At 62.8% G+C, this 24,395-nt stretch overlaps 1 protein-coding gene and 1 long non-coding RNA gene across 5 annotated transcripts in view; one reads left to right on the forward strand and one right to left on the reverse strand.

Annotated features, from left to right (window-relative positions):
- LOC122228661 (tubulin polymerization promoting protein) overlaps nt 1-23,830 on the forward strand; it is a 29,302-nt gene extending 5,472 nt beyond the window's left edge. For 2 of the 4 annotated variants that reach the window (XM_042953833.1, XM_042953859.1), the window contains exons 2-4: nt 7,910-8,230; nt 19,105-19,258; nt 19,428-23,830. In XM_042953833.1, the coding sequence (XP_042809767.1) occupies nt 7,910-8,230; nt 19,105-19,258; nt 19,428-19,622 (670 nt within the window). In that variant the 3' untranslated portion in view covers nt 19,623-23,830. Of the gene's footprint in view, nt 1-5,006; nt 5,079-7,909; nt 8,231-19,104; nt 19,259-19,427 lie in introns of those variants that run through there. The other 2 variants (XM_042953843.1, XM_042953852.1) reach the window with 2 other exon arrangements.
- Nucleotides 12,470-14,013, reverse strand: LOC122228679. Its single transcript, XR_006206707.1, has 2 exons — nt 13,487-14,013; nt 12,470-12,867 (listed from the first exon to the last, which is right to left on the reverse strand). It is a non-coding gene; the product is annotated as an uncharacterized LOC122228679 (long non-coding RNA).
- Nucleotides 23,831-24,395: the final 565 nt, after the last annotated feature.

Below are 24,395 nucleotides of genomic sequence, written 5' to 3' on the forward strand. Positions count from 1 at the left end.
TAGACACAAAAGCTGTCGGAGTTTTTATCCAGATTAAGTTAAGACTGTGGTCGAATTTAAGGACAGTTGACATCTTTCTGTACGTAGATTCCAACCCATGTTCATAACGTCATCATTTAGGCCTTTCGTTTCCTTCAGTGGCCGAGTTTTCTGTGTTGACTGTCTGTGCGCCCTCTGTGAGCGGTGTTCCTAGGAACTTGTATTTCTTCATGTTTTAAATGTTGCATTTCTAAATGCTTTTGACTGTGCGTCTTTGCTGTTACGCAGAAATGAAATGGCCTTTTGTGTGTTGACCACGTATCCAGAAACACCACTAGACTCACTTACTGGTTCTAATAATCGTCCTGGGATCCCTTTGGGTTTGGTGTGTGCACAACCCTAGAAACTGCAGATGATGAGTTTTTTTCCCTAACAATTTTTATATCTTCATTTCCTTTTCTTGTCTTTCTGTACTGACATGGGGGATACAGTACTTGCCCAACTTAAAAACAAACGCTTTCAATATTTCAAGTGTGGCGGCTTTTTTCAGTTTTTTTGCAGGTGGCCCTTTTTCTCAGATTAAGGAGTTTTCCTCTTTTTTCGATTTCCTAAGAATTCGCATGATGCATAGATGCTGACTTCTGCCAGATGCTCTCCCTGCGTTTATGACGGTGGCATTAGTGTGACCCTCACATTTAGCCACATTCCCGGCCCGGCCCCAACTTGACTGCAAAGTGTTGATCCTTTTTATCTCTGACGGGATTCCGTTGGTTAATGTTTTGTTTAGGATTGTGAAGGACAGTTTTTGTATCCATGGGCAGTTCCTCAGATCTGCCTGCGGTGTGGAGTGACTCTGGCTCCCACCGAGGCCGGACCTGGCCGCCTCGCCCCTGCAGCAGGGCTGTGTAGGACCCGCCCCCCCCCCCCCCCCCGCACTGGCCACTGCCCCAGCATGGGCTTTAAGCCTTTCCTAAAGCAACAGGCTGTGTGAGCCGCCTCTTCCTGTGCCCAGTGCCTGCAACTTGAGGCCAGAGCAGGGATCCCAGCAGGCAGGTGTCATATGGCTGTCCTGCACTGGGAGCCTGTCCTCCAGGGGCCTTTGGAACCCGGCCCGCCTGATCCTCTGGGCCCTCTGGGCCACGGCCCCTGGCTTCTCTCCTCCACGCACTGTTATCTGTGGGGGAACGCTCCTCCTCTGGTCTCTCTGGTCCCCTGAGTGCTCCGAGGTGGCTGTGACAAAGAGCCACAAAACTTAACACATGGAAGTTTATCTTCTCTCAGTGCTGGGGCCAGAGGCTTGGGGCTGGGGGCCGGGGGATCTCGCTCCCTCCGGAGGGTCTTGGGGAGGGTCCTTCCTGCCTCTTCCAGCCCCTGGGGTTCCAGGGCTGTGGCTCTGTCATCACGTGGCCTCCCCCATGTCTGTGTGTCTGCTTCCCAGAGCACTTGTCATTGGGTTCAGGGCCGCCAGGCAAATCAGACCTCGCCTTGGTATCTTCAGCTTGATGACGCCTGCAAAGACCCTTTCTCCAAACAAGGTCACATTCACAGTTCTGGGGGTTAGGATGTGGCCGTTCCTTTCTCGGGGCCGCCTCTCAGCCCACTCCACTTGCCCTCAGGCTGCCTGCAGGCGCTGACAGAGACCCCTGGCCGGGCACTTGTGGGGCCAGGCGCTGGGTGACTGAGCGGCTAGAAGTTTCCACCTGTGTCCTCATCCAACCCGTAGGGCGCCACCTGCCCGGGGACATCTGTCCGGGAGCCTCAAGTCTCCCTCCGGTTCAGCCCACCAAGACCAGAGTGTAAAGTGTGGGAAACGCGGCACCCGCACACTCAGGGCTTCAGTGTTTCCCGTGTCGTGGCTGGGACTTGTGGGCAGAGCATCTTAGGACAGGTCTTAGAGAACCCGTGGCCCAGACGGTGAGCCACGGGCTAGTGTGGGCCTGGCCAGCCGTCTCGGAGACCCCAGAGGGCCCAGGTGGGCTGAGCCCCCTTCTCTGTCCCTGCTGGTGCCCGGGGGCCACCCTCCCACGCCACTCCGCTCTCCTTGGTTCTGAGGCCCTCTTTCGGGTTTGGGGGTGTGCCGTGGTGCCCTTTGGGGCTGCCCCTTGGCCCCCACAGCCCTCATTTTCTGAGATCCACATGCAGACATGGTCTGCTTCACACTCCTGGTGAGCTGTGGCTTTGGATTCTCTATGAAACTCTCTGAGGGAAGCGGGTCCCCCCTAAATCCCTGGCTTCGTGGTGACAGGAGAATGTCCCGCTGTTAAGGGGCTGGGGAGAGCCACCCAGAGGTCCTCAAGGGGTAGGTGGGGTTTGAAGATGCCCTGCCTTCCTCAGTCTCCCTTACTGGAAAGGCTTCTGCCCCACAAGGTCACCTTTTGGAGAGCACACAGCCTGTCCTGGCCCCCCTGTGCTGGCTGCCCAGCCCCCAGCCCCGTCCCTCCCGGCCCCCCAGCCCCGTCCAGCCTGGCCCCCCTGTGCTGGCTGCCCCTAAGCCCGACCCACCAGCTGGGCAGCAGCTCCCCAGGTCAGAGGCTGGGGCTCCCAAGGCAACCTTGCTGCGGGACAGTGCAGGACAGGTCCATGGCCCCGGGATGTTCGGGGACACAGACAAGACACGAGCTTGGTGCTCTGCTCGTGTTTTTCCATTGGAGAGAACTCAGTTTGGTCTTCTGACTGGGAACACACGATGGCCTGGCCTCAGGGCCTGGACAACCTGGCCCCGGGGGACCTGTCGGGGCCAGTGGCCTCAGGCTCCGGGATCTGGGACCTGAGCCGTATCCTGCTCACACAGCCCAGGTCACGCCAGCTCTCGCACCGGGGCTGTGTCCTGTGGAGGGTGGGATTCCTGGCTGCCCCAGTGTTTCTCGGGAATGTGCAGCTCAGAAAGCCCGCTTTGTCCGCCCGGGAGGCTCTCACCGCCCAGAGCGGCCCTCAGCGGGGACGAGTGGCCCCGGGAGGCTCTCACCGCCTGGAGCGGCCCTCAGCGGGGACGAGTGCCTTTGTTCCCCCGGGGGCAGCAGCCAGGGCGACGCGCCTCTAGACCCTGATGCCGGGGCCTGAGCCTCCAGGTGGGCTCTGGGCCCTGGTAGAAGGTGGAGAGCAGGGAGGCAAGCCGCGTGAAGTGTTCTGGAAAGGGCCAGCCCAGGGGCCTCGGTGCCTCTGCCCGCCGCATCCCACAGGGTCTGCCTGGAAGCCTCAGAGGGGCAAGGAGCGTGTCTCTTGTTGTCGTTCTCTTGTGTCTGCGCCTTTTGTTCGCCGTCCCCGCGTTGTCGCTGAGAGTCTGGTGGCATCCGGTAAGGTGCCTCCCACGGCCTCCTCGTGGTTTCCTTGGCTCAGCCCCCATCCCCAGCTGCGCTCCTGGCCGCCCGTGAGGTCTGAGCAGGATCCCGCTTTATGCTTGTGCGGCCAGGTCCCTCGAGGGTTCTGGCACAGAAGTGGGGTCTCGGTCTGGACCCTGGGCCCCGGCGTCCTGTCGGTGGGCCCAGCGACCATCCCCGGGGCTTCAGCACCTAGAGCTTTCGCTGGCCTGGAACCAGGTGTCAAGATCCGGGAGACGTGGGAGTGAACAGCAGGGACACTGAGCAGGGGCTCGGGGAGAGCCAGAGTGGCTTCCAGAAGCTTCCCTGTGATGCGCCCGCCCCCAGGAGCCCTATCCCCCTGCAGGGCCTGGGGTGTCCCTCAGGGGCCCAGAGCCCGGTTCTCAATTCCACTCGCAACACAGTGTGTCCCGCGCAGACTCCACTGCACCCAGAGGGGCTGGCGCTGTGCCTTTAGCGGAAGAGGTTAAGGCAAGAACCCTGAACAAGATCCTGCCTTTCGTGGGCGGGCACTTCTGGGAGCCAAGGGGCTTGGCGGGGCGAGCAGCCTCCACACAGGCCCGCAGGCCTGTGTCCCTGCCCCTGCACGCAAATAGGGAATTCTCCAGGGAACGCTGTAGGTTCCAAGGCTTCAGGACACTCCAGCCCTGTTATTTTGCGAAGAATATCCGCCTCTTCTGGGTTTGTGGCTGCAGGCTGTCCCCGAGGAGGACACCGGTTCCCCCTGTTTCGGGGGCCTGGACTCACGCCGCACCCCAGCAGCACGGGGAGGCCAGCTCAGGACACCGGGGTGCCAGCTGGGCAGGACCTGGCTCCTTCAAGGACACCAACGTGGAGTTCCAGGAGTCGGGACAGAGCCCGGGAGTGTGCTGGGGGACTCGGGGTCACACTGGTGGGCTCTCCCCCCTCTCAGAGCGGGGGCCCAGGGGCAGGTGGGCGGGAGGAGGGGCTGGCGTTTCTCAGACAGGGTCTCTGGGGGGCTGCCCACCTCCGGGCCAGAGGTTCCCGGGGAGATGGGGCCAGAGGAGGGGCTCACGCAGCCCCCGGGAAGAGTGACAGAAGCCAGCGGCATGTGGAGGACTGGGGGACAGGGGTCTGGGTGAGCTCTGGCTTCCCTGCGGCCTGTCCGGATTCCCAGACACAGGCGTCCTGCCGGCCCCCACCTTACCCCACTCTGCACGCCATCCCTGGTCTCTGATTCTAGTGTAAGAGCAGCTCTTCCACAGAGCCTGCTCACAGACACCTGCGCCTGCTCACAGACACCTGCGCCTGCTCACAGACACCTGGTCCTGCTCGCAGACGACACCTGGTCCTGCTCACAGACACCTGGTCCTGCTCACAGACACCTGGTCCTGCTCACAGACACCTGCTCCTGCTCACAGACACCTGCGCCTGCTCACAGACACCTGCGCCTGCTCACAGACACCTGGTCCTGCTCGCAGACGACACCTGGTCCTGCTCACAGACACCTGGTCCTGCTCACAGACACCTGCTCCTGCTCACAGACACCTGGTCCTGCTCACAGACACCTGCGCCTGCTCACAGACACCTGGTCCTGCTCACAGACACCTGCGCCTGCTCACAGACACCTGGTCCTGCTCACAGACACCTGCGCCTGCTCACAGACACCTGCGCCTGCTCACACACACACCTGCTTCTGTTGCAGGAACATCACTAACAGGGAATTGCAGGTCAGGGAATTCCTGGTCAGGAATTCTGTGTGCTGATGTCCGTGTGGCAGCTGACAGTGGTCTGTCGGGGTCTGTCCGTGTCACCTTTTCTGTAAGTTTCGCTTTAGGCAGTCGAGGCTTAAGGAGGTCGCCAGGGAGAGTCCTTCTGAATTGGGGCCCGACTCATTTTGGAAATGGGGGCCTTGGCCTGGTGCCTCTTTGGGGCCTCGATGGCTCCCGGGGGGTGGGGGCCGGGGAGACCACGTGGCGTCTGAGAGACAGCCTTTCCCGGTGGCGGGATGATCCCTGTCTGGCACACACTGGGGCTCAGGCCCATCCGGGTCTGTATGGGGCCCGCTGGCAGGGGCTGCCCTCTGGCCCCTCCCCCCCCCCCCCCCCCCCCCGGTCCCTAATTCCACCTTGGCAGGGCCTCTCCAGGCCCTTCTTTGAAAGTGCAAATCCAGTAACACAGTCTCCCCACACCCCTGCGCTCACTTCCTCCCCCTGCTCACTTCCTCCCCCTCCTCACTTCCTCCCCACCCCCCTGCACTCACTTCCTCCCCCTGCTCACTTCCTCCCCACCCCCCTGCGCTCGCTTCCTCCCCCTCCTCACTTCCTCCCCACCCCCCTGCACTCACTTCCTCCCCACCCCCCCTGTGCTCGCTTCCTCCCCACCCCCCTGCACTCACTTCCTCCCCCTCCTCACTTCCTCCCCACCCCCCTGCGCTCGCTTCCTCCCCCTCCTCACTTCCTCCCCACCCCCCTGCACTCACTTCCTCCCCACCCCCCTGCACTCACTTCCTCCCCACCCCCCCTGCGCTCGCTTCCTCCCCCTCCTCGCTTCCTCCCCACCCCCCTGCACTCACTTCCTCCCCCTCCTCACTTCCTCCCCACCCCCCTGCGCTCGCTTCCTCCCCCTCCTCACTTCCTCCCCACCCCCCTGCACTCACTTCCTCCCCACTCCCCTGCACTCACTTCCTCCCCCTCCTCACTTCCTCCCCACCCCCCAGTGCTCGCTTCCTCCCCCTCCTCACTTCCTCCCCCTCCTCACTTCCTGCCCACCCCCCTGCGCTCACTTCCTCCCCACCCCCCCAGGGCTCGCTTCCTCCCCCTCCTCACTTCCTCCCCCTCCTCACTTCCTGCCCACCCCCCTGCGCTCACTTCCTCCCCACCCCCCCAGGGCTCGCTTCCTCCCCCTCCTCACTTCCTCCCCACTGCCCTGCACTCACTTCCTCCCCCTCCTCACTTCCTGCCCACCCCCCTGCGCTCACTTCCTCCCCACCCCCCTGTGCTGACTTCCTCCCCCTCCTCACTTCCCCCCCTCCCCACCCCGATTCTTACACATCCCCAAACAGTCTGGGTTTTTTTCAGGAAAGCAGGTGAGGGCAAGGAGAGAGACTCAAGGGTTTCACAGAGAGTGGGGGGTCGTGGGGGTGTAGGGAACTCTTGGGGCGGTCCTGAGCTGGGGGAAGTCCTCACATGGAGGGAGTGGGCAGGGCATTCGGACCGCCAGGTCTCTGGCCAGCCAGAGTGATCCCTGGGCATCCCTGGTCGTACCTGGTCACACGTGAGGGGCCCGCCCCCCCACTGTGTGCTGACTTGTGCCCTGCAAGGTAAGGGCTCTCCTCGGGTGACCCGGAGACCCCTGCCCGCAGGTCCGGGCTGCCATCCGCGGCACAGACAGGCCTCTCTCGACAGCTCCGTATTCCAGAAAGCCTCTGCTAGAGCTCTCGGGCTTTTACAAACTAATCGTGCCATTATCTCGTCATATGGCACATGGATTTATCAAAGGATAGGAAAGGACACGCAGAATGCATGTGACTCCTCCTCCCTTCGCCCTAAGAAGCTCCTTTTTCAGACAGAGAAATGGGGTCAGCGATAACACTGGAAGTAACTGGGTGTCACCCGGCCTCTGCTGTGGGTCCCTCTGAGGGCAGGCACTCCCAAGGCAGGCGCCGGGTTCCTGTCCCTGGGTGGGCCTGCGGGAGCCTAGAGGGTCTGCTCCCTGTGCATCCACAGGGGGCCGCCTGGAGGAGAGGGCATGGGTGGCCTCGAGAGCCGTCAGTCCAGACCTGCACCGGCTTTGCTGACCGGGTGGGCACGGGTGACCCTGGTCTCAGGTGCCCGTCCTGGCTTCCTCTGGGCCAGCCAGGGCCCCCAGCCCAGAGTGGGAGGGGACGCTCACTGAACTGAGGACTCACCACATGCTTGCCGCTCAGGACTCTGCGTGTGCCCTGGGGGCACTCTGCTCTTGCCGAGCCCCCTGGGGCACGGACGGCCACCCACTGCTCCCCTGGGAAGCGACTTCTGGGGGCTCGGTCACACACCTCGGTGGGGCTTGGACATCTCAGGCTCCTGTCTGGGCCACTGGCCGTGACACAGGGCGGGGGCCCCACAGGGACCCACCGGCCTTGGGGATCAGGTGCCCCACGAAGGCAGAGACCCGTGGATAGGGCAGGGCAGCCTCCCCTGGGCTCCTGATGCGGGGCCCCACACGTGGTCCCCACCCTGGGGCAACGTCTGCCACACTCCCACTCCCGCCATGTGCCTGCACTAGGTCCGCAGCCCACGGTTCTGGGTCTCCCTCCCCATCACTGTCAGGTCCCTTGGGAGGATATCATTCTGGAGAGTCAAGCAGATGTGGCCCAGGGAGGAGACACTGACACAGTGGCCAATAGGGGAGTGACAGGAGGGGCGCCGAGCCCACAGGAGGCCGGATTGGGTGCTTCCCCGTGGACTTTGGCTGTTTGGGGACAGCCCTCATCCAACCACCGGGCGCCTGGCGGGGGCCAGCACTGGGAGGGGCAGAGTGCCTGGCAGTAGCTTGATGCCCGAGGGACCTGGCCCATCCTGGGTGCCCACTGTGACATGGGCGGCCAGCCTCCTGCCCTACGCATGGCTCTGTAGAAGCGTGGTGACCCCTTTCTCCCCTTCCTCTTCCAGCAACATGGCTGACAGCAAGGCCAAGGCCGCCAAGGCCGCCAACAAGACACCCCCCAAGTCCCCAGGGGACTCCGCAAAGGACAGAGCGGCCAAGAGGCTGTCACTGGAGACAGAAGGTGCCGGCGAAGGGGCGGCCGCTGCGGCCCCAGAGCTCAGCGCCCTGGAGGAGGCTTTCCGGCGCTTTGCCGTGCACGGGGACACCAGGGCCACCGGGAGGGAGATGCATGGCAAGAACTGGTCGAAGCTGTGTAAGGATTGCCAGGTCATCGATGGGAAGAATGTGACCGTCACTGACGTGGACATCGTCTTCAGCAAAATCAAGTAAGTGCCCCCCAGGCCTCGCACTCAGGACTCCTGGTGGGCGTTGTGTTCAGCTGGCAGTGAGGGGGTGGGATGTGCCAGTGCCCCTGACCCGTCCCTTCTCCGGATAAGATGCCGAGGATTTGGCCGGGGCTGGCGGGTGTCCCTGGAGCTGGCGGCAGAGCTGAGAAGCCTGCCCCTCGGGCATGACAGGTGCCTCGCACCCTCGAGCCTGGGGAGGTGTTCACACCCGAACTCTGATGCAGCGTCGTCGCCGCGGACCCGGTGGCTGTGAGCAGTGAGCCCATGTGCTTCCTGCACGCGTGCGCGTGTCCTTCCTCCTGGATGCTGGAGAGAGCGTCAGGCGTGGTTACGTGCCTTCCCCGTTCCTCTGGGCGCTTCTGCGGCCCGAGGACACCCTCCCCCGCCTCCCACCCTCCCAACCTGAGGACCCACCCGAGAAATGTCACGGCACGCCCAAGGCTGCCTGGCATCTAGCGATCTCGGTGTAGGTCACACTTGTGGGAAAATAGCTTCTTTCTGATACGTGTCCATCTCAGTTACTGTGATGCCTTAGCTGCACGTCCCCGTGACCTGGGCATGTTTCCTGGGACGGCCCTGTGCCCTCCCTGTACATTCAGCGGTGGATGGTTTCCTCCCTGTGTGTCCCCAGCGGCTGTGCCTCCGTGTCACCAGACATGGTGTGTCTATCCAGGGAGGTCTGCCTGCTTTCCTGGGCAAACACTGGTGCCTGTCCTCACAGTGACCACCGGCCACGGGGGCAGCCTTCTCCTCTAGAGCTGGGAGGCTGCAGGAGGGTAGAGTTGCCCCACGAGAAAACCAACCCTTAGGACCCAGACCACCCGCCAAGTGGAGGGGACTTGGTGCCAGAGGAGGAACCAGTCAGAATTCAGGGTCCGGGCAGAGGCCCCAAGGAGACCACAGCTGAGGGAAAGGGATTCTAGTGAGCACTCCACTGCCAAGGCCCAGGGTCAGAGGGGAAGGGACAGGGCTGGGGTGCAGGGGGGATGAGGAGGTAAAGGTGGGGTGCACGGAGAGGAGGAGGAGGGGAAGGTGGGGTGCAGGGGGAGGAGGAGGAGGGGAAGGTGGGGTGCAGGGGGAGGAGGAGAAGGTGAAGGCGGGGGGAGGAGGAGGGGAAGGCAGGGTGCAGGGGGAGGAGGAGGAGGGGAAGGTGAGGTGCAGGGGGAGGAGGAGAAGGTGAAGGCAGGGTGCAGGGGGAGGAGGAGGAGGGGAAGGTGGGGTGCAGGGGGAGGAGGAGAAGGTGAAAGTGGGGTGCAGGGGGAGGAGAAGGAGAAGGCAGGGTGCAGGGGGAGGAGGAGGAGGGGAAGGCAGGGTGCAGGGGGAGGAGGAGGAGGGGAAGGCAGGGTGCAGGGGGAGGAGGAGGAGGGGAAGGCAGGGTGCAGGGGGAGGAGGAGGAGGGGAAGGCAGGGTGCAGGGGGAGGAGGAGGAGGGGAAGGCAGGGTGGAGGGGGAGGAGGAGGAGGGGAAGGAGGGGTGCAGGGGGAGGAGGAGGAAGGGAATGCGGGGTGCAGGGGGAGGAGGAGGAGGGGAAGGCGGGGGGAGGAGGAGGGGAAGGCGGGGTGCAGGGGGAGGAAGAGGAGGGGAAGGTGAGGTGCAGGGGGAGGAGGAGAAGGTGAAAGTGGGGTGCAGGGGGAGGAGAAGGAGAAGGCAGGGTGCAGGGGGAGGAGGAGGAGGGGAAGGAGGGGTGCAGGGGGAGGAGGAGAAGGTGGGGTGCAGGGGGAGGAGGAGAAGGTGAAAGTGGGGTGCAGGGGGAGGAGAAGGAGAAGGCAGGGTGCAGGGGGAGGAGGAGGAGGGGAAGGCAGGGTGCAGGGGGAGGAAGAGGAGGGGAAGGTGAGGTGCAGGGGGAGGAGGAGAAGGTGAAAGTGGGGTGCAGGGGGAGGAGAAGGAGAAGGCAGGGTGCAGGGGGAGGAGGAGGAGGGGAAGGCAGGGTGCAGGGGGAGGAGGAGGAGGGGAAGGCAGGGTGCAGGGGGAGGAGGAGGAGGGGAAGGAGGGGTGCAGGGGGAGGAGGAGGAAGGGAATGCGGGGTGCAGGGGGAGGAGAAGGAGGGGAAGCGGGGGGAGGAGGAGGGGAAGGTGAGGTGCAGGGGGAGGAGGAGAAGGTGAAGGCAGGGTGCAGGGGGAGGAGGAGGAGGGGAAGGTGGGGTGCAGGGGGAGGAGGAGAAGGTGAAAGTGGGGTGCAGGGGGAGGAGGAGGAGGGGAAGGCAGGGTGCAGGGGGAGGAGGAGGAGGGGAAGGCAGGGTGCAGGGGGAGGAGGAGGAGGGGAAGGCAGGGTGCAGGGGGAGGAGGAGGAGGGGAAGGCAGGGTGCAGGGGGAGGAGGAGGAGGGGAAGGCAGGGTGCAGGGGGAGGAGGAGGAGGGGAAGGAGGGGTGCAGGGGGAGGAGGAGGAAGGGAATGCGGGGTGCAGGGGGAGGAGAAGGAGGGGAAGCGGGGGGAGGAGGAGGGGAAGGTGAGGTGCAGGGGGAGGAGGAGAAGGTGAAGGCAGGGTGCAGGGGGAGGAGGAGGAGGGGAAGGTGGGGTGCAGGGGGAGGAGGAGAAGGTGAAAGTGGGGTGCAGGGGGAGGAGGAGGAGGGGAAGGCAGGGTGCAGGGGGAGGAGGAGGAGGGGAAGGCAGGGTGCAGGGGGAGGAGGAGGAGGAGGGGAAGGCAGGGTGCAGGGGGAGGAGGAGGAGGGAAAGGCGGGGTGCAGGGCGGGAGGTGCTCTGTGGTTGGTTTGGGGTCCCAGGTAGACACTCCATCGCCAGGGCCAGGTGACGCCCTGGGAGCCCCGGAGATGTTCTGCCGACAGTGTGGGCCAGAACCCCCAGAGGCCCGGTGTCCCCGCCCCTCCGCCCGCCGACCTGCGCAGTGTCTGTGGGGCAGGGCCCCGGGCGGAGGGCAGGTGCGCACTCCGGACCTCCTGGGTCCCTCATCGGCTCCCTGGTCTGTAGAGCCCTGGTGCCTGAGTCCCCGAACCTGGACCTCTCTCCAGCAGACGGACCGCTCCTCTGACTGGGTGTCCACGCGGCGGCGTCTGGGCCCAAACGTCCATTCTGTCGCCTGTGCCCCCCCACCCCCCCGGCCCCGCACCTCCCACCTGTGGAGGCTGAGGAGACAGCCCAGTGGAGGAGCCGGTGTGGACAAATGAGCCCCCCACCTCTGCCCCCGCTCCCCTCTGTTCCTCTGATCCGTGCCCCCTCCTGCCCCCACCCTGTCTGCCCCCCCCCACCCCCGTGCCTGGCTGGGCGCTCTGGTCCCCCCCTCCTCCACGCGTCTTGGCCTTCAGTGTCCGTGTGGGGTTCGGCTGCGTGGGACCTGCCCTCTGGGGTGTGCTGGGTCTCCTGGTCACTTTGTCACACTGACCCCGGCCTGAGCCTCGGGGCTGACCCCTGCCCGTCGCCGCCCTGCTCGCAGACCTGCTGGACCCTGACTGGTGCCGTCCCACCTCCTCACAGAGGCCCAGCCCACCTGAACCCCCACGCACCTGGGGCGCGGGTTCCCGACCTCTCTTGCTGTGTCCTTGGGGCGTCTTCTAGTCCCTCCTTGGCTACAGGCTGCACCCTGGAGACGAGAAGCTGTGCGCTCCTCGGCTGGGTCTGCCTGATCCCCAGGGTCACCCCCACAGAGCAGGGGCCAGACTCCGGGAGCCTCTGGCAAGTGTGGCCTCGGGGTCAAGGACATTCCCAAGAGGGGCAGGGGCGGGCCACCTCAGCCCAGAAGGTGCTAAAGTGTTCCTACTTGGCGTCCACCGGGGAGGGGGCCGGGGAGGGGCCGCATCGTGGTTCTTTCCCCCGTGTCTCCAGGTTGGGGGCTTCAGGACCTTTGGGGACCGGGGAGCCACACGGAGCCTGCCTCTACCCACTGCCCGGGATGGCAGTCTGGCAGCTGGCAGGGACCAGCCCTCTGTGTCCCCACCTTGGGGTCTGCACATTTGCCGTCCCTGTGGCCCCCGGGTTGTGACCAAGGGGACTGATACCTGACTTCGGAGATGCCATCATCACCAGGGACCGGGTTCCAGCCCGAGGTGCTGTGTCCTCTGCCGGGGGGGTGGGGGGGGGTGGGGGGGTGCTGGCCTGCTCTCCTTGCTAAGAAACACGAGCCAGATCTGTGGTGTGTGGTTCCCGTGGACGGTCGCCACGGCCAGCCGGTCTCGGGCGTGTGGTGCCGCCGTTGGCCGACCCCCAGGGCCAGACGGGAGCCCGCGGCTGCCTCCGAAGGTGTCTCTAGCACAGAACTCGTTCCGCGGTGCAGCCGTGCTCCGGCACCCCAAGCGGGAGGGACAGGAGGGCAGCCGTGTTTACCGTGTGCTCACACTGCTGGGGTGGGGGCAGCAGGAGCCCCAGGGGGCCCACGTGTCCTGAGCTGGGGGGCAGGGACCCCGATGAGGCCCAGCATGGCCCCCATTTCTCCCCTGGGCGTGTCTTCAGGCCTTCAGCACTGACCTTGGGAAACCGCACGCATCCAGGAGACATGGGCAGGCCGGGAGCAGAGGAACCTCAGAGCCGTGACCCTCGGGGAGGGTTTCAACAGGGCGGGGAAGGCACAGCCAGTAACACGCCAGGGGTCCCACACCCTCGGCGCCCGCCCAGACGTCGAACTGTCGGGACGGGTGATGGCAGCCCTTCCTTCCGTCACCTTTCATTCCTGTCACAGAAAGTTGCCTCCACGCTACTGCGCACAGGCATTTGCACACGTGTGCACACACGCACTCACAGCCCACACTCGTGTGCACAGAAGCACATACACGCACACGGCTCCCAGGACACATGTGTGCACGTACGCAGGCATGTGTGCTCACAGGTAGAACTCAGGCTCTCCACAGCCCCGGGGGTGGGGAGGTGGCTCACTCAGAGGACAGGTGCCCTCCTGCGTGCAGGAGGCGTGGGCAGCCCGCCACCCAGGGAGTGGGACGCGGGCCCTGGTGTGAGCACCCGTAAGGGAACCCCATCTGGTTGCAGTCCCCGTCCCAGGAGGCAGGGCGTCAGCCGCTCAGAAGCTTGGGGCCAAGGCTCGGCCCCCGGCCCCTGGGCACAGAGGGCTCCACATTGCAGAGTCCAGGGCTGCTTGGGACCCCTGGTGTCTCTGCCCCGGCTCGCATCGGGGGGAGGGGGGGGGAGTCGTCTGATGGGTGGGCAGTGGGGGGCCCCAGCCCAGCAAGGGGTTGTGGTCACAACGCAGTCACATGGGCCTGTGGTGGCCACTGGGGCCCCTACAAGGGGGCAGGTGCGGGCAGGGCCCACGCCCGGGTAGGCTTGCTGGTCACCTTGGGAGGGTGTGGCAGGGGCATCGTGCCTTGTCCCTGGAAGGGGAGGTGGATGGTGTCCCGGGCGGGGTCGTGGGGTCCCAAGGCAAGGCTGCAGGGTTAGAGGACGCTGGGAGGTCCCAAGGAGACCGTTTGGATCTGCTTTTCTTTGGCCTCGTGACGAGGGTGGTCTTGGGCGGGACGTGCACGTCCTGATCGATGGGGTCTGGGGTCACACTTGTTCCAAGTGGCAGCCGTGGCAGAAGCGTCCTCGCCTCGTGGGAGCCACGGATGCGGAGCCACAGCCGCTGACTGGTGGAGGAGATCCCGCTCTGTTTGCAGGCGGTTGCCATGGCTCTGCGGGCGGTGGCGCCAGCCCGGGTATCTGCAGGCTTTGTTTAGGTCCTGTTGCCACGGCAGCACTTGTTTGTTTTGATGTTACTATGTGTTAAATTTTAAACAAATTTCTTGCGGCTCCACTCCAGGTCTCGATTGAACGCTATTGTTACCAAGACAAAGCCTTCTGGCACCCTCTCCGCCCCGAGGGGCAGACCTCGGTGGGTCTGAAATACTAATTAATCCAGACTCTGTGTGCCCAGCACGAATAGCACCCTGACAGCCCCGCGTGGGGCGCCTGGACGACAGCGTCGCCTCAGTTCTGCCCGTGTGCTCGCGTGGGGTGCAGGTGGCGGGCCCGGCCTGAGGGGGGCAGAGGGCGGCCTCCTGGCCCATGCACGCGCCTATTTTGGGGTTGCTGTGTGTTCAGAGTGAGGGGCCGTGTTTCCTGCAACATGATGCTGGCGTCTGGGTCTCAGGTTAGGAAGAAGCACCTTGGCGGGGCTCCCTGGGGCCTGTCGGCCACTGACCGGCTCCATTCTTGCCACACACCCCGTGGCCCCAGCCGGGACATGGCCACGGCCCGGACGTGGTGGGACTTGTCCGAGGCAGGAAGCGGGAATAACAGAGCTGAGGCTTCCCCACGGAACACAGTCCAGATGCTGCCCGCCGCCGGTCCACCACGATTGTGGGGCGGGGGCGTCCACGGGAGGTCCGGGGGAGGCTGGCAGGGCCCCGTGTGTGCGGGCACATCCCAGAGACACCAGGGACGGGGGCTCCCCTGTGCCGGGTCTGCCCAGGGCCCCCGCTGTCCAGGCAGGGGGCGAGTGAGCGTGGGCATTCGGGGTCAGCGGCGGGGTCAGGACGGCCACGTGGCTGAGGCCTTCTCTGTGGGGGCCCTCTCCTGGCCCGAGGCCACGCAGGGCCTCCGCGGTGGGCAGCCTGGTGCGTCTGGAATCGGGGAGTTGCTGGCCCTTGGCCCCTCGCTGGGTTGATGCGGATGCTGGGCCTCAGCACACCTTTTGTCCTTTTAAGGTGACCTTCCCCAAATGCTCAGAAATGGTTTCAGTGACCTCAGTGGGTCTGTTTCATAGCCCATCCCCTGCCATAGCCACGATGGCAAGTAGGGGTGCAGGTCGTGGGCGGGGGGGTGGTGGCTGGAGCCCCCAGGGACCCCGCCCCTGCCCCTCACAGGGCAAGCCCAGCCCCAGGCTCCTGCATGAAGCAAGCACGCTACGGTGGCTTTTACCTACTTGGCGGGGAAGAGTCGGGGCCACAACTGCCCCTTCAGGCAGATCGGGGCCTCCCCACGGCCCCTACGGACCCACAGCGTCATGGTTGTGCCCGGGCCCTGATAGGCGGGTTGGTCAGCGGCACTGGGGAGCCCTGGGCAGGAGCAGGGCGGCCGCCGTCTGCCAGGAAGGTCTGGCTGCGACTGGTCCTCCTTTCTTTGTTGTTTATTTTTTTTAAGAGAGAGCGAGAGCAAGCGAACGCAGGGGAGGGGCAGAGAGAGAGGACAGAGGGTCGGTAGCAGGCTCCGAGCCGTCAGCACAGAGCCCGAAGCCGGGCTCGGACTCGTGTACCGTTGAGACCGTGACCTGAGCTGAAGCCAGACACTTGACAGACAGAGCCCCCCAGGCAGCCCACCGGCGGTCCTCCTTGGGCACAGCGTGCAGTTGGAGCCGCTGGTCTGGCCTGGGAGCTGCCCCAGGTCAGGCATGACGTGAGGGCACCGCTACGTCACAGCCACAATGACAGCTCCCCCAGGAGCCTCCCACTCCTGCCAGCGCAAAGGAATTCCCCACAGGCCCCTCCTTCTCACTGAGCCTCATCAGAGCCTTAAGTGGCCCCTCGACACCCCACTTCCCGCCTGCGCTGTCACCCTGGCCAGCCAGGCTGCCCTCTGGACAGGTCTCCCAGGGCCCTGGCTTTGCTGCGGGGGGGGGGGGAGGAGGGTGCACGGGGGGCCAGTAGCTTCCTCCCACCCGAGCGGCAAGTTCTCCGTAATGGCCCAGCATGCTGCCTCCCACCTCTTGGAGAGGTGTCCCTGGGAGTGCCATCGGTCCTGAATCATGGAGGTGCTGGCACGTTTTGGCCTGAAGCCCGGGAGCCTTCCTGCTGTTGGCCCTGGAGGGACATACGCCTGTCTCTGGAGGGCTGCCCTGGCCCCCGCCAGCCCCAGTGTCCCCGGGTGACCTTTGGCACTGGCAGGGTTCAGCCCCCTGCCCACCCTGAGTTGGGTCTGGAGGCCTGGGGGACACAGGGCTTGGGAAGCAAAGTGAAACCCCAGCTCACGGGGCCTTGTGTGTGATCAGTGACCCCATTCCTGCTGGGCGGGCCTGCAGGCAGGGCACCGGCCAGCCCGGCCTGGAGCCGGGAGAGGGGGTTTCAGGGTGGGGACACCCTCCAGTTCTGTGGACTCTGGAGAACAGGCTCACTCTGTGTCCAGAGAGCAGTGTAATGTGATCAGTGTCTCTGGGGAAGAGACGGGCATTGTCATTCTAGAACTTGCTGCGCATGGCTCTCTGCAGCAGGGTGCCGGGTCCCCTGGGGAGAACTCCCTGCTGGCCTGCTGGGCAGTCACGGTGGGGACACTTGGGGACACCCGGCCCGGCCAGGTGGAGCGGGAGAGTCGGCCTTAGGCCCGTGTCCACCAGCTCTGAATGTGGCCCTCTGATGGGAGCCCCTGTCAGCCTTCCCCCCCACCCCCAGCTCAAGTGACTCACACTGGTGGCGCCTGGTGCCGCGGTGCCCAGAGAGGGCTGCGTGCTCCGGCGGCCAGTCCCGGGGCTGGCCGTCAGGCCTGGCATCCACATGCCACCCGGGCAGGGCGTGAATAGGAGACAGGAGTGCCTTTGACGGCCCAGGACAAACAAACAGGGCCTCGGCCCGGCAGCAGGGCAGGGATCTCCGTGCGGGGCGGCTGCTGTGAGAACCTCGCTGCCCAGGAAGGTTTCCCCAGAGGCCGGGGGGGGGGGGCGGTCGAGACCAACTGCTGCGGGGGCAGAGCCCACTGCCCTGCCCACCACTGGGTCTGAGGAATCCCTGCACCCACCAGGCCACCAGCCCCTGCTGTGCGGTCGTGGTCGGGACCAGCACCCGAGGACGGAAGGGGCGTCTGTGTTGAGTGCAGGCCCCGTGGGGGCTCAGGCTTCCCAGCCCCGCTCCCCGACTGCGGGCTGTGTCCCGTGTCTTCCGACGGGCACGTCAAGTGCCTCTGAGTCCCTGCGTGTGGCGTCCAGCTGTTCACTGCTGAAGGACACCTGACTACGTGGTTCACGCGGGACTGCGGTGCGTCTGTCCTGCGTCGAGCCCAGACGTGGGGGCTCAGAGCCGTAACTGCCCAACCGCCTCCCCGGGTGGACGCCACGTCGGAGTGCCCGGCTGACCACATCCTCCCGGTGCGGCCATTTCACCGGCTTCAGCCACGCTGGCCGTCCGGCCCGGTAGGACTCGCCATGTGGGGTGGCGCTCTGTGTGCTCTGCCCTGGCCACCCAGGGGTCTTCCTGGACAGTGTCCGGTTCGGGTATTTGCCCCGTTTTCTATGTGGGATCCTCCCCGTTAAGTTTGAAAAACTTTCTCTTTCAGGTGTCTGTTTGCACGTGTTTTCTCCCCATCTGTGGCTCGTCTCGTATTCCTCAGAACAGCATCTTTTCAAGGGCGTGGGGTTTTAAATTTCGGTGCATTCCAATTCCTTGTTTCTTTTATGGACTTTTTTGGTGTTGTTTCTAAGAAATCTTTGCTTCACCCAAGGTCACAAAGTTTTTCTCTTAGGTATTCTTCCAGAAGTTTATAGTTCTAGGCTTTGTGCTGAACTTAGGACGATGGCCCGTTTTGAGTGAGTCTCTGTAGGCACTTCGAGGCACAGAACAGGGCTGGGTCCCCGCTGTACCAGCACCAGCTGTTTAGAGACGGGCCTTTCTCTGCCGAGCTGCCTTTCTTTGCTCTTCCGTGGAAACCCTCGTGTGGGTCTGTCCTTGTGCCTTCGTGGTTATTGTGGCTGTTCTGGGCCGTCCCACTCAGGCCTCTGCACCCACAGGGTGTCCCTGCATGGCAAGAAGCCGCCCCCACAGGACCTCTTGTTCTAAAACCCTGACGACTCACTCCATGGATTAGCAGGAGAGATCCAAAGTGGTAAAAATGGTTTTTAGTAAAAATTATAAAATGTGCACAGTTTAGAATCTTCCTGAAATTTTGTGAGTGGCCTGCGGCAGGGAACGAATAGGGCTGCATCTGCCCCTAGCCCCCTTGTGCCCCTTAGGCAGGCGGCTTTCAGGTGGGGGCAGTGGGGGTCCTGGGAGGAGGGACGGGCCCTGGGACCACCTTGCTGGGCGTATTGGCGAGGCGGCCGCCCGACCCCGTCCCTGTGTGATGACAGGGACGTCGGGCCACGGTGGCCCCAGGCAGGATTCGGCCTCTGTGTGGTTCAGATGGGATGAGCGTCTTGACCTGACTTTTTCCCTCCTGCTCTGAGTGGACGCCACACACGCCCCATTTTAGACCCAGACAACAGCTTTGTTTTAATGTCCAGTTGTTCATAAAGGATGTGGTTCCTTTAAAGCTTTTTTCCAAGACAATTTATATTTGCTGCCGTTGCCCATGGCGACCGACTGTTGGGCATAAACAGTGCACACCAGGGTGGGGGAGGGGCATATTCTGTATTTTTTTTTTTTTTTTTTTTTTTACGTTTATTTATTTTTGAGACAGAGAGAGACAGAGCATGAACGGGGGAGGGTCAGAGAGAGAGGGAGACACAGAATCTGAAACAGGCTCCAGGCTCTGAGCACTCAGCACAGAGCCCGACGCGGGGCTCGAACTCACGGACCACGAGATCATGACCTGAGCCGAAGTCGGCCGCCCAACCGACTGAGCCACCCAGGCACCCCTCTGTATTTTAACGTTAGACTTGATTTCTGCTGTGGGAGAGAGGTGGGGGTTCCCCAAGGCCACTGGGCCCCCACCAGGTTCCTGGGTAGGGATCCCCTGATGTCACTGATCCCTGGGTTGGGGCAGGGTTACCCCGATGTCACTGGGTGCCCAGAGGCAGGGGCCCCCCGATGTCACCAGGTCCCTGGGAGGTAGTCTCCCGATGTCATCAGGTCCCTGGGCAGGGCCAGGGTTTCCCCAATGTCACCTGGTCCCCGGGCAGGGGTCTCCTGATGCCACCAGGTCCCTGGGAAGGGGTCCCCTGACATCGCCTGGTCCCCGGATGTCAGCAGGTTCTGGGGGCACTACTTGGTGGGGCCGTGCGTTACGGAGGGGAGTGGCCCTGGCCCGGGCCCTGAGCGCTCTCCTCCCTCAGAGGGAAATCCTGCCGGACCATCACATTCGAGCAGTTCAAGGAGGCGCTTGAAGAGCTCTCCAAGAAGAGATTCAAAGACAAGAGCAGCGAGGAGGCCGTCCGCGAGGTGCACCGGCTCATCGAGGGCAAGGCCCCCATCATCTCAGGGGTGACGGTGAGCATGGCTAGCAGGGACTCCCCGGAGGGCAGCAGCCCGTGGGGTCTGGGGTGGGACAGCGGACGTGTTACTCCCTGGGGGTGTGCCGACCCAGCTGCCGACGGCCTCACGCGCTCACTTGGCCCCTTGCGCTCACACGGGCGCGCCCCATTCTCTCCCTCTACAGAAGGCCATCTCGTCGCCCACTGTGTCCCGGCTCACGGACACGACCAAGTTCACGGGCTCCCACAAGGAACGCTTCGACCCATCAGGCAAGGGCAAGGGCAAGGCGGGCCGTGTGGACCTGGTGGATGAGTCGGGCTACGTACCGGGCTATAAGCACGCGGGCACCTATGACCAGAAGGTGCAGGGTGGCAAGTAGCCAGCCCAGGAGCAGCCCTTCCCGCGGCGGCCCGCGCCACCTCACACTTCATTACATTCCCTTGCTCCCTGGGGCAGAACTCAAGGCTGGGGCCCCGGGGGCCGCGGGGGCGGCAGTCAGGCCTCCCCCTGCCTGGGGCCTGGCATGCTTCTCTCTGACCCCCCAGTGGGGCCCCGAAATCACTGACCGTTTCTAACACACCTGCCTCGTCCAGTGCTGGCCGACAACAAATGGCCTTTTTCAGAGCGTCTCCTGGGACCAGACCACACTAGCTACCTGACTCGCAGGCGAAAAGGCCATTTTAAAGGGGCCGGTGGGCCACAAGGGGTGAGTGGGACAGACCCTGTCAGAAGGTGGCCACCTGCTGAACTGCAAACCCCTCCCTGGAACCTCGAGGGCGGCACAAGCTAACGCACTAACCAGCAGCACCAAGACGACAGAAGTGAGCTGCTAACAGGACATCATGAAGGTGTGGGGAGGTGGGACAGGTGCTTGCATGTGCACAAACACACATACCCACATGTGTGTGCCTGCAATACGCACATGCTCGCACACACACACACACACACACACACACGCACACACGTCGTGGAGCCGGAGGAAGGTGAGCCAGTGGAAGGGGCTCCTCAGTGGACCAGAGGAACACGGTCTGAAGTTGTCAAAATGGAAGCCAAGGACAAGACCGTTCGCTTTATTGTGTTTTCCTAAGAAGAAACTGGAAACGTATTTGTTCCCAGAATGGGTCAGCGAAGACAGAATACCGTTTCTGCCCCTTTCTCTCCTGCCGTTTGTGTCTCTAGGCCAGGAGACCCTGCCGGCCGAGGCTTCCCGTGCAGTCGCTTTGCTGGCATGATGCTGTCTTCTGTCCGGGGCCCCACTCTGCACTCAGGGCCTCCGGGCTGTGGGTCCCCGTGGCTGCTCCCTGTTCGCCGTTCAGGTTCGTGGTTCAGTCTCTGCATGAGTCTTCCCTAACCTCTCCCAACCCCTGCAAATGCAGAAAACCACACGACAGAGGCAGGCCCACAAAGGGCCCCGAGGCCAGCAGCATTTGTTGGCATTTGGTTTCTCCGTGAGGCTGGACAGGGGACCCGAGCATTGGGACTCTTGTCACAGTGGCTTCATGGGGACATGTCCCCTTGCAGAAGTGCCACCAAGCCTGGCGAGTGACTGGTGGGGCCGTGTGGTCCTGGCGCTGGTCCTGGGAAAAGCCCACGGGAGCCTCAGGGAAATGCTTCTTGGAGCCCGTCCACCCTGAGCCCGTCCACCCTGGCCTCTGTTCTGTGTCCGTGGCAGCTGGCTGGTTGGGGGCACTCCCTGGCGCACAGCACAGGCGGTTGAAATAAAGACCGGCACCGGGGTGGCACACGCACCCGCCTCCCTGTGCCCAAAGGGCATGCTGGTCGTCGCTAGGGCTAGGGATGGTCCCTCGTCTGTGCGGTGGGGCTCGGGGCTCGAGCTCCCATCCAGCATGGCCCCTCTGAAGGGATGTGGTCCTCCCCCTCGCCCCCACGGTGGGGCCTCGCCAGCAGCTTCCTCCCGAGGTTCTGAGACTTCCCGGTGCATAAAATCGGAGATGGTTGCAGGCCTTGAGTCACCTGTGCTCACTGCAGTCTCTAGTTTCTACCTTGGCGATCCTGAGCTGCCCGGCCAGGCCTCTCCACCCCATGGTGGGGGAAGGTGGAGAAACCGAGGACTGAGGAGGGACAAGCAAGCGGGACACAGGACCCCCGGCTGGACCGCGGTGAGGATCTGGAGGCAAGGGGAGGACGTGGGAAATGGTGGAAGGCGACTCTGAACACGACAAATGTTTCTCAACAACGAGCAGATCGCAAACACGACCTCCTCCCAGACCCTCTTGGGCACCATGTTGGGGAGCACCGTCTGAGGCGGTGGGGCTCCGCCTCCTGCCATTAAACACCCGGGTCCCCACTAGCACAGCCATGACACGGCGTGGACACTGGAGTCCGGCAGGACCTTGGCTCCCACAGTGTGCATGCCCCAGTGAGCAGAGGGACGAGGGTCCCCGCGCCACAGCCTGTACCGGGAATGCATAGCCCCCCTTCCACCGGCCCTTCTCAGCCCCCCTCACCCCCAGGAGGCCATCTTCTGTGCCAGAGCGGAGTCTCCAGGCAAAACAGCCTCCCCAGGACCACCCTGGGAGACTGGGGTCTGAGCAAGAGAAACCACCCGTCTGCCTGCCCACGGGGACCCCTGCTGTCACGCCCTCCCCAGAGCAGCCCTCTTCTTAGCGGAAGGCACCAGTGCCGCAGGCTGGTGGAGCTGAGTGCTCACTTGTGACCAGCGCTTCCCAGCGTGCTCCTGACTGTTCTCGCAGCACCTTCCCGTGGGGTTTGTGAATGGGACCCCTTGGCGGTCCACCCCGTCCCACAGCAGGGAGGTCCGGTTGGCCACACGGGGGCTACAGTCTCCCCTGCCTCCCCCGCCCAACCCCAAAGCCTCTTCGGACGGCGCCCGTCCCCAAAGCCTGGACGGACGTTCCCTCGGTCAGGAAGGAGGGGGAGGTAGCAAAGACTCCATCACGAGACTTCAGCGCTCTCCATTCCATCAGCTTAAAATCATCTGCTAAACGTGTCGCCGCACGTGTGTGGCCCCCGCACACAGAACACGCACGCACACGCATGCTCCTCCATCGGGGTCTGAACGCGGAGAACACACAGGCAGGGTGTGTGTCTTTGCTGCATGTTATATGCAATGCCAATTAGCTTCTACTAACCGCGGTTACCCAGAAATCCAGCGTCTATCTGTGAGCGAGAGACTGCACAGCACGAGGAGACAGGACGCGTTCTGCCAGGGAGGGCAGGGCTGGCAGCATCTGAGTGTCAGGAGAACTGGAGGAGGGTGCTTAACACTGATCACACCAGAACACTTATTTATTTCTATTTAACGTGATAGGATAGGCAACTAGGCGGCGGTAACAGTCAGCTTTACCAAGATGAAGTTCAAATCATGTAAGTTTAGGATGTTATCGCAGAAGATATAGATTTATACTGGAGTATTTTCACACCTCTAGTGTCCCCAGTCCTACGTTTGCGGCAGATGAAAATCACGGCCGATGCGAGAGGCCGGGGAACGGTGCGCGCAGGCGGCTCGAGGGCACCGCTTCCTGTTGGTGTGGCTCTGCGTCCGCGTCCCCGTGCTCGGCGCTCAGGACAGGCCGCGGGCGTCCCTCTGGCTGCTCGGTGGACAGGGCCTGCGGCGGCGGGCTCGTGCCCCCACCCCAGACCGCCTCTGTGAATAGTTTTCTGGTGCCCAGCTGTGCCCGTGTGCTCAGTGGGGCAGGACGTGTGGCTGCTTTTGCGCTACGTCGCGTGGTGGTGGTAGGAGGGGACACCTAAGATTTTCACCATCTGGCCCTTTACGGGAAAAGCATGTGCTGGCCCTGCCCTGGGGACCCAGCCCAGCTCTCTCCATACACAAGCTGGCTGCTCCCCCATCCCGCAGCCCACGCCACATGGGACGCCCCGTCGTCACCTGTTCCGTGCAGGCCAGGTTGACAATTCAGCTGTACTGTGAAGTTACCAATAGGCTAGAATGTCCTTAAAACACTGACCCCGAACAGCTCCCCTCCACTGATTGACTACTGAACACTGTGGAACCTGGTGGTTCAGGGTATGGCCTCTGTCCCTGGGCATGTGGAGGGCATGGCCCCAGGTGGGCTGGGCAGTGGCCACCCTGAGCTTCGAGAGGTTTTTTTCTCTCCCTCTAGACTCTTGAAAACCCAAACCAAGCCAAACACAAAGGAAACCCGCACAACTTAAAAGAAACTTGAAAGGGATCGTATACTACTAGTTTGTACTAAGTTTTTTTCAGGAAAGGGAAGTAAATTTATATATATATGCAATATATTTTTACACTGTTTTGTTACCATTAGGGAGTCCTGAGTGTATCACTTTATCAGTGTGATGGTGAAGAGTAGAGTCGACGTCTTGGGTGTTCTGACTCAGAAAGGCACGTCTGCTGGCGTCTCAAAGCTGCACTCAACCAGGGATATGTATGGGATCGGGGTGGCCCTCCTCTCCCTCCCAGAGCGTGAGGCTCGGTGTCCCCGGTCAGAGCTGACCTGCAAGGCCTGACCTGCAAACCTGTAGCGAAACAGCTCGTGTCTGTCTGCATACTGCTCCTCCTGTGTTCGCTGTTAACATTGTGTGTCAAATTGGTAAAGTGATAAATAAAGGTGTTGAAATGTGGATCTGTTGTCCTCAAGGCGCACCACCTACACCAGCAGTCACACACAGGCACTGATATCTAACACGGACGGGCTGTGGGAGGGGATGTGGGAGGGACGGGAGGGACGGGAGCCACAGCTCACAGGGTCTCACGTCACCTCCCCGCAGGGAGGAGACTTTTGCTTCCTCATTTAGACGGGATGACTCCTGCCTCGTAGTCCCAGGCTCGTTCCAATCTCGCCCTGGTGCAGCCCCGGGTGGGGGCCCAGACATAGCAATGATGTCCTCGAGTAAGTACCAACATGAAATCCTCTGTGAAATAGTTTTCAAAACTGAAGATAAAGGCATTCATTCTAAGACCACAACAGGGAAAACTGCACCAGCAGACATTAAAAGTAAGTCTAATTGCAGCAAGAACATGACCACAGACAGAATGTCTGCAGGGAAGTGGCTCAAAAAATAGGCAGTAAGTAACCATACAAAAACCCTGTAAATAAATGCTTTCTGTGGGCAAAAATATTTCACTAAAATACTCGAACACTGGGGCGCCTGGGTGGCCCAGTCAGTTAAGTGTCCGACTCTTTAT

Source organism: Panthera leo, chromosome A1 (genome assembly GCF_018350215.1).
Source record: "Panthera leo isolate Ple1 chromosome A1, P.leo_Ple1_pat1.1, whole genome shotgun sequence".
Lineage (NCBI taxonomy): Eukaryota > Metazoa > Chordata > Mammalia > Carnivora > Felidae > Panthera > Panthera leo.